At 32.1% G+C, this 15,948-nt stretch overlaps 1 protein-coding gene across 1 annotated transcript; it reads left to right on the top strand.

Moving 5' to 3' along the window:
* The first annotated feature begins 9,430 nt into the window (after positions 1–9,430).
* Positions 9,431–9,760, top strand: LOC126690227 (cell wall / vacuolar inhibitor of fructosidase 1-like). Its single transcript, XM_050385349.1, has one exon. The coding sequence runs from the start codon at positions 9,431–9,433 to the stop codon at positions 9,758–9,760; it is 330 nt and encodes a 109-aa protein (XP_050241306.1).
* Positions 9,761–15,948: the final 6,188 nt, after the last annotated feature.

A 15,948-nucleotide genomic window follows, 5' to 3' on the forward strand; every position in this document is an offset into this window, starting at 1 on the left:
AAACAAACTATCTAGTTAATAGGGTCCGTTTACAAACTATATATATTTTTAGCAAATCGAGTTTCAAAGACTCGATTTTGGGCCCCTAAATCGACCCTCTAAGCCTCGATTTTCATGGGTTGTTCCTGTCTGATGTGGCAGTTTGTCCAGATGGCGTCTATATGGAAATCGAGTTTCAAAGACTCGATTTACATTTAAAACACAAACAAAAAAAACCACAAGGGCAGCAGGAAAACCACAACAACGCGTTCATCAGAGAAGAAAGGAAAAAAAAAAAAAAAAAACCCAGATCGCACTGCGAAGAGAAGAAAGAAAGAAAAAAAAACCCAGATCGCACCGCGACCTGGGTGCGCGCGGTGCGACCTGGGTGCGCGCGGGGCGACCTGGGTCGCGCGACGACCTGGGTCGTGCGACCTGGGTGCGCGCGGGGCGACCTGGGTCGCGCGACGACCTGGGTCGCGCGACGACCTGGGTCGTGCGGCGACGTGGGTCGCCGGCCTGGATCTGTCGCGCGCGGCCTGTGTCGCCATTCCTTCTTCTTCTTCTCTTTCTTTTTTTTTTTTTCTTTCTTTCTGCATTTTTTTTTCCGCTGTTTCTGCATTTTGGGTTGCATTTTGGGTCATTAATATTTTATTTTTGGGTTGGAAATCGAGTCTCTAAGACTCGATTTCCATGTAGACGCCATCTGGACAAACTGCCACATTAGACAGGAACAACCCATGAAAATCGAGGCTTAGAGGGTCGATTTAGGGGCCCAAAATCGAGTCTTTGAAACTCGATTTGCTAAAAATATATATAGTTTGTAAACAGACCCTATTAACTAGATAGTTTGTTTTTTATGGGTATTTACCCATTTTCGCCTACTTTTAGAGTTGGATCTATTGCTTTGATATCAAGTTGAATTTTAAAGTTTGAAATATCATGGTTATATGAGATGAATAAGAGAGTAGGGAGATTAAAAAATAGGTTTATGATATTATTTATGGTCATATTAACTGGTGTGTTTAAAAAAATTGTTAATAAACTAAACTAAGAAAATTTTAACATTACTTTTATAAGAAATATAAAATATTGTCAAAAAAAATTAATTACTTTATCAATTTTCAATATAATATTTTTAAAATTTGTTCCTAAACCAATGCGGTTAACATTTTCTATTATTATTATTTTTTTGATGGGAAACATTTTCCATTATTTATTATTCTCTTCCCTGTAGCTAATATAATTATATTCTTCTGTATGACACAATTACGATAATATCCTTCAAGTACAAGAATAACAAGCCAATAGGCCCAATACATATAATAACCACTATAATATATCAATATGTTATCTCTTTCAGAACAAAATGTATTTAGATGACATATACAACGTTATAAAAAAAGTTCAAATTCTAATTTGAAGGGGAGCAGCTTCAACCCTTTCATATCATGGAAATGGCCTACAATCTTCTTCTTGATTTCAAATACATATATAGCCTGTTTGGATGTTTAAAAAAGGAGGGAGAGTAGAGTAGAGTAGAGGGAGAGAGAGTAATTCAATTACCTTATTTGGGAGTTTTTTTAAGTAAGGAGGGAGAGGGGTTTGAAGGGGTTTAGAGGGGTTTCAACTACCTCTAACCCCTTATTTTTAATTCTCCCAAATTGGAGAGATTTGGAGGGAGAGTAGAGTAGATAAATTGTTGACCAAATGAATTCCCCAATCTACCCTTTCTAAATTAACAAAATTACAAATGGATTATATAAATAATTTTTGTTTGTTTCTTGAGAAAATTTAAGGTAAATGAAAAAAAAAAAAAATCTCACTGTTTCAAGCTAAACAACCCCCTTTTTCTCGACCATTCCTCACGATCCACAACCTCAAACACGAGATCCAAAACCATTCCTCACGATCTCTCTAATCACAATCACCGACTCATATTTAAATTTATATTAAAAAAAAAAAGAAAAATCAAATCCACCGCACCGAAATGGATAGCACTGGTTAGTCTCAGCTCTTGTTTTTTCTTTCTTATTCCCTTTTATCAACGTTGCATTTTTTGTATGGTAGTTCTTTGATAATCATACAGTTATCTAAACGTGTTTGCTTCGTTTGAAATAAACATTTCAATACTCTGAGTGACTAGATCCTGAGGTGTTTTTTTTTTTTTTTTTTTTTTTTTTTAATTCTATGCAACTAAAACAGATTCGTTTGCCTCTGATTTTAATTTTATTTTTTGAAGCTTCAACGAGTCTTGGGCTAATTTGTTTGTTTGTTTGTTTTTTTTTTTTTTTTTTTTTTTGAGAAAGATATTGGCTAATTTATTATTGTAATTATGTGTTTGAGACTTTGTATAAATATGAGTAAATTTGTCTATTTAAATCATTTACTCTCATTTCCATCCTAATTTTTAAAACATCAAAATAAGAGGAAGGACTAATTACTCCCTTCCCCCCTTACTAATTTTAAAAACATCCAAACAAGATAGAGAAAAACCATTCCCCTCTACTCTATTCCCCACTACTCTCTTCCCCTCTACTCTCCTTCCTCTCTAAACTTCCAAATAGGCCAATAGTTCTCGAGGTGGGAAACTGTACCACGGGTTGGCGTGGATGAGAGGCTTGGGAAGAGAATTGTTGACGAATTGGCTCGACGTGCGTTGTCAGAGTAAAGCATTACTGTTTTATGGTCGATCCGTCAATGTCATGTGTGCTGTCAATTATAATTGCTTCCAGTTGGATGCCTGTGGTACAGCCTTATAGGTGTAAGTATATATATATTTTTTTTGCTGTATACGCGTAAGAAAAACACTTTCACACCGGCTGCCATTCACTATTTTACTCCTAAATTCACAATTGTTATGAAAATATTCACATTTTAACACATAAAAATGAATGTAAAATAGTGAATATGTGATAATCAAAACCCAAAATTGTAAGAAGGTATCTCATATATATATATATATATATATATATGACGTTAGGGGCGGAGCCGGGGGTTGAGGGGGGACACTTGCCCCCGGCCCTATTCAAAAAATTTATTAATATTTCTTCTATTATATTATATAATACAATAAATGTATTTAAAAATTATATAAATAAATAGTTAATAAATAGGATGGTTTTTTAAACCAAAACTAAAACACTCCTGATATAACATTTTTTATAATTACAATTTCAAAATGATTTTTTTATGTAAATAAACCCTTAATAGATAAATAATATAATGAATATGTTATTTTATTTTGAATTTTCTTGCATTCAAATATTACTTAATATACACCTGAATGAATTGTTATTTTGCAAATTGATCTCAAATACTATATATATATATATGTTCGCTTGCACATGCATAAATGTGATGTCAAATGTAATTTTTGCCCCCCCTTTAAATCAGATCCTGGCTCCGCCATTGTATGGCATATGCATCATCTCCTATGACACAATTAGGATAGTATCCTTAAGTACAAGAATAACCAGCCAATTATAATATCCACTAACATATATCAATATACATCATTCATGTTATTTCTCCCATAATAAGATGTATTTACTATTTAGATGACATTTACAACACTATAAAAAGTTCAACTTTAGTTATAGTTTAACATTAGAGATAAGAAATGATCAATGGGTTTTAGTTAGTTCAACTAGTAAAGTTTCTAATGGTTAAATAAAATATTTGGGGTTTAATATCTGCTTATTCCAAAAATCAATTGTTGTCTTTTTAAATTTTTATTTATTTATTTTATTTTTTATGATAACTGATTGATGTCTCAGTCTAATGATAAAAAGCTATCATCAGAAGGGGACGCTATAGATTTGAAATTCTCTCAAAAAAAAAAAGGATCACATATATATGATATATCTATTATTTCTCTTGTAGCAAATGACCCTATAAATTATGGGACCCATTGATTTACCTGAAACAAGGGCTAAATTCCCTATAAAAGAGCTCACATGCGGGGAAAATTATTAGGTACTCTCGGATTACCATAAATACGAAGTTTCCTTTCTCACATGAATGGTGGGTCTCACCAGGAATTTAATTAGTAGGATCAACCATTCATGTGAGAGGAAGGAGTACGCATTTATGGTACTTCGGGAGTACATAATAATAATTTCCCCCATTAAGGTTTTTTTTTTTCCTAAAAAAAAATGCTCCTTTTAAGCATAAGTACCACACAATCCCACTTAGAAATTATTCTAATTAGAATAAGCATCACCTTCAATCTTCGCAATTTTTACATCCCATCAACTGTTATTTTTTCCTGCAAAGATTAGAACTTTGGCAAGTCATAGCTCTTGTTCATGTTGTCCTCCAAACAATATTTCTACCATCAAGCCAATGCGCCAGACCAAACAATAATGACAATTTGATTGACCAAACATGCAAGCAAACACTAAACTACAATCTTTGTTTAACGATTTCAGCTCTACTTTATTCATTGGGTGCATGTATCTGTGGTACTTAATTTTGTCAGGTAATGGTGTAATCCTAATTCTAAGATTTCACTAAAATCACATAAATATCTACCAAAACCTACAAATCCTAATGGTCTCTCAAGCATGCTGTTTTTGGATGTTTTTATTTGGGTCATTACCTCCCTAGTTTTGCTCATGTCATCTTGGAGGAGGCATCTGTGTAGTTCGTGTTTCGTATGTTCTGTCTGGTTTTGTTTTGTTTTTTCTGGTGCTTTAATTAAAGTTTTTCATTTGATTAGGGCGGTTGATCCAAAGTTTTGCCTCATGATTTCTCAGTTCTAAGTTCTCTGTTTTTATTTTATTTTTAATTTTTTAAAATATATGCTGACATTGTAGTACCTGTAGTCTTTGTGATATGAAAATAATATTTTAATTTGGCTATATTAGCATTTTTCATTTATCACTTAAACGGCAGAGGCCATTTTAAAACAATACCAAAAAGTTTGGGACTAAACTGACACGTTTAAAGTGTTAATGATCAAATTGACGCACAACATAAAGATTAGAAACCAAACTCGAAATTTACTCAGAAAAATATAAAGAAATTCAAATCAAATATGTAAACAAAAAATTCACATTAAAGCAGTTGATAACTTCCAAAATACATAATGACTACTGGCTTCCTTAGTTGATGAACGGTTTTATGTGGAAAAATATTGATTTATATTATGAGTCATGTTAATGGGTGCCTTTAGGACAATTGCTAATAAACTATATTAAGAAAGTTTTTAACACAATATTCATGAAAAATATAAAAAACTGTCAGAAAAATTAATTGTTTTATCATTTTCTCATAAAATGTTTTTAAAAATAGTTCATAAACCAATGCCCTAAGGGTATTGGTTAACATTTCAATTATATTATTACCAAAATAAGTGGTTGAATTTTATAATACTACAAAAGATTTTATTTAAAATAATTGAAACTTCCATATTTAGTTTTGTTTTGCATTCTCCTATTTCAAAATATGATGTGCCAACATAAAAGGAAAATGCATAATGTTCCGTTTTTATATAAATATTTATATCATTCTCATTTTTAAGGATTTTACGTGTAAAATTTGGCAATTATGTGTAAAAAATTATACTTTAAAGTGAAAAGATTATAATTAGATATAATTATATTGGTTATAAGAGAGGGAGGGTGGCAGGGAGGGGGAAGAAAGTCGCGTAATTCTTATGTACTTCTGGAGTAAGGAGAATTATGATGCTCCCTTCTCTCATATTCATGGTGAAGTCCATCATGAATTTAAGAGGAGGGAGCACCATTTTCTATATTTCGGGAGAACTTAAGAATTTTCCAAGAAAGTCTAACTTTTGGGTTTCTTTTCCAATTGTGTTGCATTTTTTTTTTTTTTTTGACAATCAAGGGTATCCAGACCTCTTTGAATATCTAACTATTCCTTTAGGTATGTACAGTCCCCCTATTTCACATAGACCCGGTTATTACAGGGAGAAATCCCTTGGGGTGGCCCTAATTGTGATGCATTTAATTACATATTCAAATACTCATTTATTTAGGAGTATCTAAGGATCCTCATTATTCTATGGTTAAATGAATATCAAATAACCGGAAAATGTGTCATATGTGTATGATGTGTACATATATATTATTGTTTGCCATATGGAGTCATAAGCTTGCATCATTCTAAAAGATGACACATGTTTTTTGTTACATGTATTGTCAAAGGGAGAAAATTATTAGGTACTCTTGGAGTACCATACATACATACTCCCTCCTTTCATATGAATGGTGAGTCTCACTATGAATTTAATTAATGAGACCTACTATTCATGTGAGAGGAGGGAGTACGCATTTATGGTACTCCGGGAGCACACAATAATTTCCCATCAAAGGGACACATGTCATCAATTAGACAATAAGATATCAATAAAGTTATATTAGTCCAGCCATGAAAATAAATTAGTGGTAGAATGAGACGGAATATTATATATCCTACCGTAATGTAAACCGTAAAACACAATAATATATGTTGAAAAATAAGTTAAAACCGAAACAATAGAGTTTAAGAAATTAATATATATAAGGATTGAAAAAGTAAAAGAAATTGATATAAACTTAATAGGAATAGAAATATTGATTTCTACAACAATAAAACAGTATACAAGATTGAATTTCCCATAATTCCATTGAATTAAAGGGGCAGTCATCTTCGAAGCATAGAAAAAATAGGTAATATTTTATCATTTTAGTATTTATATATAAAAAAACATATAGTATTTTATCATATTATTAGTACTTATCAGTTATCATATCACTGAGTTTATACTATAAGGACATGTTTGGTAGATTGTCAAAGGCATTGTAATGTAACAGCTATTCTTATGATTTAGTTTTTCAATAGTTTTGTTATATTTTTATTGAGAAATGATATGTTTACAACATTTTTACAACAAATCCTAAGTGGAAGGTTGTTACTGGTTGTTATTGTTAGGGCAGAAAAGTAATCTTAGTGTTAGTTTCAAATTTGAATCAATAACAACTAAACACCTGTGATTTGTTGTAAAAATGTTGTAGACGTAGTTATTTTCTTATGAATAATTATTCTTTAAAATGAGAAATAACTATTCCTTCTAAAAGGGTTGTAATAGTTATTGCTTAATAGATGTAATAATTTCTAACATTAATATATTTCCAAATAAATAAATTTTCCATGTCCACCTAACAATTGTGAAAATAAAAAATCATCAAAAAATAACTCATCTCTCTAAAATTTAAAATATATTATTTTCTAGGAAATATAATTGAATGAATGAGATATTTCCTAAAATAGTTCATAAGTTTTATCCTAATGTTACAACTCATAACCAAACTAATGAATATGTTTAGTTATTCTATTACAATACATTTTATTCTCGGTAATAAAGATTACCATTTCTGTAGTAATCCACGTTCAATGTACCAAACGTATCCGAACTGCATAATGAACGTGTCCTCTCTAAAAATTCCTTTAATACTCCTTCAAAATCCAAGGGGAAAATTTTTCTATTTAAAAAACTATATTTGGAATTATCTCATCTCATAATTACTATGCATTTTATTAGAAAAAAAAAATCAATAGTTTTGACCACTGCCCATCTAGGCGAGTTGGTACCTGGGTTCTATAGTGACCTGTTACCCGGGTTCAATCCCCCGCACTTACCTAGCAAAAAAAAAAAAAAAAAAAAAAAAATCAATAGTTTTGATGGAAACTGATTCTATATTTCTATTTATATTAAATTTCTATAATTCAAAAAAACAACATAATTGGAATGATCTAATCTCATAATTATTACGATTTATTAGAAAAGAAAATCAATAGATTCCATTATAGTTTTCATTTTATTAGGAAAGAAAATCAATAATTTTTATGGCAATCGATATAGAATGGAAATCGATTCTGTTTATATTAAAGTTCTATAATTCACAATGAATTGCATGATTAGTAATTGAATATAACGTATCTTCTCAAAAAGAATATAACGTAGAATCTAACACAAAAACAATAATTATGATCTAATCTCATAATTATTACGATTTATTAGAAAAGAAAATCAATAGATTCCATTATAGTTTTCATTTTATTAGGAAAGAAAATCAATAATTTTTATGGCAATCGATATAGAATGGAAATCGATTCTGTTTATATTAAAGTTCTAAAATTCACAATGAATTGCATGATTAGTAATTGAATATAACGTATCTTCTCAAAAAGAATATAACGTAGAATCTAACACGAAAACAATAATAACAACAAAAAAAGCATCATGATACATTTTACACATGGAAAGGAAATTAATTTTTATTGGAACAAAGATATAACATATCTTACGAATTTATGTTATAGATAATTGTACTTGTATCCATTATCTTAAAAAATTGAGATATACATTGAAATTAGTTAGGATAACTATTTGGTGAATTTTATTTTGAAATTTCAACTATATATCAAATTCCCTATAAAAGAGCTCATACATTTAAGCATAAGCTCCACACAATATTCTCTATCCCACTAAGCATAAACATCTTTTTCTTCTACAAAGATGAGAACTTTAGGGCCTGTTTGGGTAACCTTTTTTTATCACTCAATTTCCGTTACTCAATTTCCATCACTCATCACTCATCACTCATCACTCATTTTTTCACACTCATTTGGCAACATCACTTTTATTTTCATCACTCAATTTTTTCACACTATTCATGGGTCCCACACCTGTCAGCCAGTACAGTAGTTTTTTTTTTATTTTTTTTTATTAATACCCAACTCACCGAAGCTTAAAAAAAAAAAAAAAAAAAAAAAAAAAAACCGAACAGCCAACCCAGGAAAAGAAAAAGAAAAAGAAAAAAATAAAAAAAAAAGAACAACGCCAACCCAGAAAAGAAAAAAAAAAGAAAAGAAAAAAAAAAAAAAAAGAACAACGCCAACCCAGAAGAAAAAAAAAAACTGAACGGTCAACCCAGGAAAAAAAAAAAAAAAAAAAAAAAGTCAAAAGGTGGTCAAAAGTTGCGGCTATGGGTCCCTCATGTGTGTTTATTTACGGAAATGCCATTGAGTTATGAGTTATGGAAACTGAAAACAGCCTTTTGTTGTTTTCAGTTTCCATAACTCATAACTCAAAAATCAGAGAATTGAGTGATGGAAACAGAATTATGGAAACAGAGTTATCGTTTGGCCAAACAACCTTTTTACTATGGGTCCTACAATTTTTGAGTTATGAGTTATGGAAACAGAGAATTGAGTTATCAAAAAACTCAATCCAAACGGCCCCTTAGTGTTCGTACTTCTTGTTCACGTTGTCTTTCAAATCATATTTCTACCATCAAGTCAATGTGCCAGACTACGTCCCAATGATGACAATTTAATTGAGCAAACGTGCAAGCAAACACCAAACTACAATCTTTGCATCTCTTCCCTTAAATCAGACCCTAAAAGTGCCACAGCAGATGTTGCAGGGCTAGCTCTCATAATGGTTAATGTACTAAACACCACGACAACTCAAACTCTAATCCACATCAATAGCCTTCTTCTTCAGAGCCCAAGAAACGAGGTTAAGGAAGCATTACTCTCTTGTGTTGAAGATTACAAGACTGGTGTTTTAACTGCTGATGTTCCAGAGTCCATTGAAGCTTTAACTAAGGGTAATCCTAAGTTTGCTGATCAAGGTACACAGGATGCTGCCAACGAGAGCAATTCTTGTGAAGAAGGTTTTTCAGGCAATTCACCGCTGACTGTCGAGAACACAAATATAAACAATGTCGCAAGAGTGGCTAATGCCATTGTCAAGCTATTGCTTTAAGTAGCTTTTATGCATTTCTCTATCTTTACTTTCAAATTTGAGAGAATAAGTATAATTACAAAACTCTTTATCTTTAAATAAGGTGATTGGTTGTTGTTGTTGTTACTGATGTTTTTTACAAATTTGATAGCAACATTAGCCAACAGCCCAACGTTGTTAATTCCATTCTAGTGGGCATTCCAATTTGTCCTTTGAAACATAGTATTTTGTACAAGTCTATTTCGACATACTATTTGAGTCAAACAGTAAAATTTCAATAAAATTATATAAAACTGGTATGTAGCCCTGTGCTACCGCACGGGAATGAATATATTATTAATCATGAGTTTATTTATGTTTAAAATGCTCAGTTAAATCTAAATTCATATTATTAACCAGAAAATTTTATTAACAAAACTTAGCAGTATATATATTTTACACAGAAAGATGAACCTTGGTGACAATGTTTATCCAAAAGATCCATTCACGTTTTTGAATCTTCAATTTCTATTGGTAATTAAAATTTTCGTAGCTTAAAAAAATTTAAAAAAAAAAAAAAAAAAACCCTCAGAGTTGTACTCATTTTGTAGTTTTACGGTGGGTCATTTTGTAACATGATGGGCATTTGTGTGAAGAAAAAACCTCTGAAGTTCCATGGCTGATAAAAGAAATTCTCTCCAATCTCTTTTTATAGAGAGATGGGTTTGTGCGTGTTTTTATACATCCTTCATAGTTGTATTATCACGAAGCAGATCCAATGGATTTAGATTGGTACTACCGATTCCCAAAGCATGAGTGTTTAATGTGTTATTAATTTCATCTCATTGGCTTCTACACATAATAGCAAAATTAAAAATAATTAGATTGTACACGTGTATAGTAAAATTGGAATGAACAATTGGAATGATAATATATGATAGTAACAACAATAGGAAAATTCAAATAAAATTTCGAATTAAATTGTAACAATCTGAATAAAAAGTTCCAGTAGAAAGACAGGGTGGAGTGATCCACTCCAAGAAGGCAACCAAACTTGCGTAAATATAGAATAATAAATCTCTCTCCGGAAAATTTACATTGTTCATAACCTTTACCTTCACTGAACATTTTAAAAACATAGTGACTCACATCTGCCATCCAGATATCTATAGCGGGGTCCTCTCCAATTCGCGTGAGATTCCATTGATCACTAAGTTCCTTTGCAGCCTACAAAAAGTATCATACATCGGTCCACAGCAATGTTTTCTTCATTGTTATAGGTGCCCAACCTGAACAAAAAGCCAAATATAAGGATAGTGAATTTTAGGCATAATGTGCATCTAATCACATATTAGCAATTTATAATAAATGTAAAGATGCAAACTTTGTAAGTGAATAGTAAACAAAACTCAGTGTCAGGACCAAGAAGAAAGCACTTTAATCCGAAACTTAGTGCAAATGTAAAGATGCAAATTTTGTAAGCAATTTATAACAAAGATGCAAACTCTGACTTTGCTATCTTTTTGGAAATTATGCAATGTACCCAAACCAAGTTCTTATCACCGATATTAATCTCTTTGGTTTTCACGTTTGACTACAAAATCAAGAAAAAACTTAATTAGCACAGTAACTCACTTGACCCGATACATAGAAGTGGTTTTAATGAGAATGAGCTCATATACATTTAGCTACATGATGCAAAATTCAACTTCAATTTCAGATTCTAGACACATGGCACAAAATTAGAGTTATAATTTGGAATTCAATTTCACACTCTCTCTGCTTCACCTATTATTTTATATATAGACTAGTGGTGAAAATAAAGCCGGAAGAGTCTAGTCATGAAAACTGTTCAATCAAGACCTCCCGTTAGCCTCCCTTAAACTGATCCTTTCACCCAAAATAGCATCATTTTGGTAACTTCAGAATATTTTATAAATAAAACTATTATCATTTAAAAATTTGAAAAGAAAAAAAAAATCCTCAAAGCTCTTTATCTCTCTCACATCTCTGATCTCTCAGTCTCATGCCCAACCATGGCCGAGATTCATGAGCTCCCCCACCATTGCTAGCAGCGGCTATCACTGAGGCCACCACCCATAACATTCAGCGTTGATCGATGTGGTCTCCAATGGTCACCTCACCACCGTCAAACTCACCCCACTCCCACCGCTTGTTACATTCATTCATCCATAACAACAACAACAACAACAGTGGGCTCAGTCAAACAGAGAAGGAATGAACACTGATGTTGCTATTACTTAATCTAAGAGAGAGAGAGAGAGAGAGAGAGAGAGAGAGAGAGAGAGAGAGTAGGCTCAGTCAAATAGTGGTCTCTTTAAAAGTCCGGGTTGTCAAGTTCAAATTTTTGTGGTTTTGAGGTTGATTTTTTTTGTTTTTTTGGGTGGTTTTGAGCTCCATGTCTGTTGTTTGCATTTTTCTGTTCTTCCCTTAATTTGTTCTAAAAAAAATTGTTTTGTTTTTATATATTGATTGAATTTGTGTAGGAATATTTGTAAAATTCCGATGAATCTGTGTATAGATTGGTTGGCAGCAGATGTTTTGATTTTGATTTTTTTTTTTTTTTTTTGTGTTTTTGTAAATATTCAATTTTCTGATTACGTTTAGGCAAAGATTAACGAAGAATCTTATGATCCAAGTGCTATCAAGTATCAGAGTAATTCTACTGTACCCCCAAAAAGGGGGGTACGGTAGCCATTAGTAACTAACCTACTACGCTAGGTTACTTTTTTCTTATATTTGACAGTTTTATCTTTATATTTGGCAGTTTTAATATTACATGTGGCAGTTTTTTTCTCACATTTGGTGGTTCCCTCACTTTTTAATCACATTTGACGATTCCATCCTCACATTGTGCAATTTCAATATCACATGTGACAGTTTTTTTTTACATTTGGTGGTTCCCTTACTTTTTTTTTTCTCACATTTTACAGCTCCTTCCTCACATTGTGCGGTTCCAGCATCACACATGACAGTTCTTTTGTCAAATTAGATGGTTCCCATACTTTTTTTTCTCACATTTGACGATTCTATCATGACATTGTGCAGTTCCAACATTACATGTGGCAGTTCTTTTATCACATTTGGTAATTCCCTTACTTTTTTCTCATATTTGACGGTTCCATTCTCACATTGTGCACTTCCAACATCACATGTGACCGTTTTTTTCTCTCACATTTGGTGGTTCCCTTACTTTTTTTCTTACAATTGACGGTTTCATCCTCACATTGTGCTGTTTCAACATCACATATGACAGTTTTTTTGTCACATTAGGTGGTTTCCTTACTTTTTTCTCACACTTGACGGTTCCATTATCACATTTTGCAGTTCCAACATCACATGTGACTGTTCTTTTCTCACATTTGGTGGTTTCCTTACTTTTTTATCACATTTGACAGTTCCATCCTCACAATGTGCAGTTTCAACATCACATGTGATAGTTTTTTCTCACATTTGATGATTCCATCCTCACATTATGCGGTTCCAACATCACATATGACAGTGTTTTTTGTCACATTAGGTGGTTTCCTTACTTTTTTCTCACACTTGATGATTCCATTCTCACATTGTACAGTTCCAACATTACATGTGATAGTTCTTTTCTCACATTTGGTAGTTCCCTTACTTTTTTTTCTCACATTTGACGGCTCTATCCTCACATTGTGCGGTTCCAACATCACATATGACGGTTCTTTTGTCACATTGGATGGTTCCCTTACTTTTTTTCTCACATTTGACGGATTCATTCTTACATTGTGTAGTTCCAACATTACATGTGACAGTTCTTTTATCACATTTAGTAGTTTCCTTACTTTTTTTCTCATATTTTACGGTTCCATTCTCATATTGTATAGTTCCAATATCACATGTGACAGTTCTTGTCTTACATTTAGTAGTTTCCTTACTTTTTTCTCACATTTGACGGTTTCATTCTCACATTGTGTAACTTCAATATCATATGTAACAGTTTTTTTTATCATATTTGGTAATTCCCTAACTTTTTTTCACATTTGACGATTTCATCCTCACATTATGCAGTTCCAACATCACATGTGATAATTTTTTTCTCACATTTGGTGGTTCCTTTATTTTTTCTCTCATTTGACGATTCCATCCTCACATTGTGCAATTCCAACCTCACATGTGTCAGTTCTTTCTCACATTTGGTAGTTCCCATACTTTTTTTCTTACATTTGACAGTTCCATCATCACATTGTGCAGTACTAATATCACATATGACTGTACTTTTATCATATTCGACGGTTCCTTTATTTTTTCTAACATTTGACGGTTCCATCCTCACATTGTGTAGTTTCAATATTATATGTGAGTTTTCTTTTGTCACATTTGGTGGTTTCTTTACTTTTTTTATCACATTTGACGGTTCCATCCTCACATTGTGCAGTTCTAACATCACATGTGACAGTTTTTTTCTCACACTTGGTGGTTCTTTTACTTTTTTTTTTCTTTACATTTGATAGTTCCATCCTCACATTGTGTGGTTCTAATATCACATATGACTATTCATTTGTCACATTGGATGGTTCCCTTACTTTTTTCTCGCATTTGACAGTTTCATCCTCACATTGTGCATTTCCAACATCACATGCGACAGTTTTTTTCTCACATTTAGTGGTTTCTTTACTTTTTTTCTCACATTTGACAGTTCCATTATCACATTGCGCAGTTCCAACTTCACATGTGACAGTTCTTTTTTCACATTTGGTAGTTCCCTTACTTTTTTTCTCACATTTAACGGTTCCATCCTGATAACGCCTTAAAATGTATACTTTTTATATATTTATATGGGTGTTATCTCCTTATTACTATGCTTAATTTGTATAATTAAGCCATGATTTGCATTAGTCCCTATTATTTGTCTTTACATAATTTCTTGAATAAGATGCTATTCATTGTGTGTAATTTTCTACTTTCAGGAAATCATGTGAGAAAGATGAGTTTACAAGAATTTGTGAGAGAATGGAGGCCAAACTAGAATTAAAGTGAAGCTAAAGGACCACGCTTAAATGTCTAAGGAGGTGCAGCTGAAGTGCTTGTATCATCTACCATGATTGGAAGCTTCAAATAAGGAAAGAAATCAAAGAGGCAGAATCTGAAAAGGAAAAATCTGATTTGAGCACTGATCAGTATTTTGGGCGTATCTCTCTCCTCAAAAATTCAATTGACACAAGGCCAGATGGGTTGGAACTGTGACTTAAATATCTACAACTTTCCAGTTGTGAGTTTTTTCGAAATTCTCAATTTTTGAACACCGAAATTAACTCACAAGTTACCGCTGTAAACCTGGACGGAAATTAAAATAGTAAATGTTTTATTTTCTTTGGACACTTAGACATTAGGGTTTTGAAGGGAGGCTGTGGAGAACGAATTTCGGAGAGAAAACCTTGTATTTTCCTTTCTCTAATGGCAGCCTAAACTCTTTGCTAGGGCTAGGGGTTATATTTCTTCTGTACGGTATGAATATTCAATGTGATTCTTTCTAGGATTTTATCTACAACATATTTGATTGTTCAATTGGATTTCTTTTGATGTATTAGTTCTTCCATGCTTTCAATAAGTTCAATCATGTTTTTCTTATTGTTTAGATGAATTTCTAATAGTTTCAAATAGAAATCTGGATTTAAAGTGAATAGGTTTTTCTGAAAACTTTTCTAACCACATTATCAATCGAGGTTATCATGCGTTCTTGAATTGTCTCAGTTCAACCGAATCATAAGTTTTTAATTGTATAAGAACAATCAATTATGAAATAGATATTTTCTTAGATCACAAAGAATTTCATATCAATATAGGGAAACACCCTGATGCCCAAGTATTTACATTATTGATTTAAATAAGTTATCATTGTTATTCTTGTTTACAATTACCAGACAAAAATTATTCTTCTTCTTCACCAAAAGTTTTTTTAATTACATTGTCTTTGAATTTACCCTGCTCCTTGTGGTTTGACCTCGGTACTCCGAGAATTATATTGCTACAATCTCCTGCACTTGGGAGTGAGCAAGCACATCATCACATTATGCAGTACTAATATCACATGTAACTGTACTTTTGTCATATTTGACAGTTCCTTTATTTTTTCTAACATTTGACAGTTCCATCCTCACATTGTGTAATTCAAATATCACATGTGACTTTTCTTTTGTCACATTTGGTTGTTCCCTTATTTTTCTCACATTTGATGGTTC

This window comes from Quercus robur, chromosome 6 (genome assembly GCF_932294415.1).
Source record: "Quercus robur chromosome 6, dhQueRobu3.1, whole genome shotgun sequence".
Lineage (NCBI taxonomy): Eukaryota > Viridiplantae > Streptophyta > Magnoliopsida > Fagales > Fagaceae > Quercus > Quercus robur.

Excerpts from the sequence above, each read along its gene's own strand:
- LOC126690227 (XM_050385349.1), top strand. The coding sequence starts at position 9,431 with ATGGTTAATGTACTAAACACCACGACAACTCAAACTCTAATCCACATC.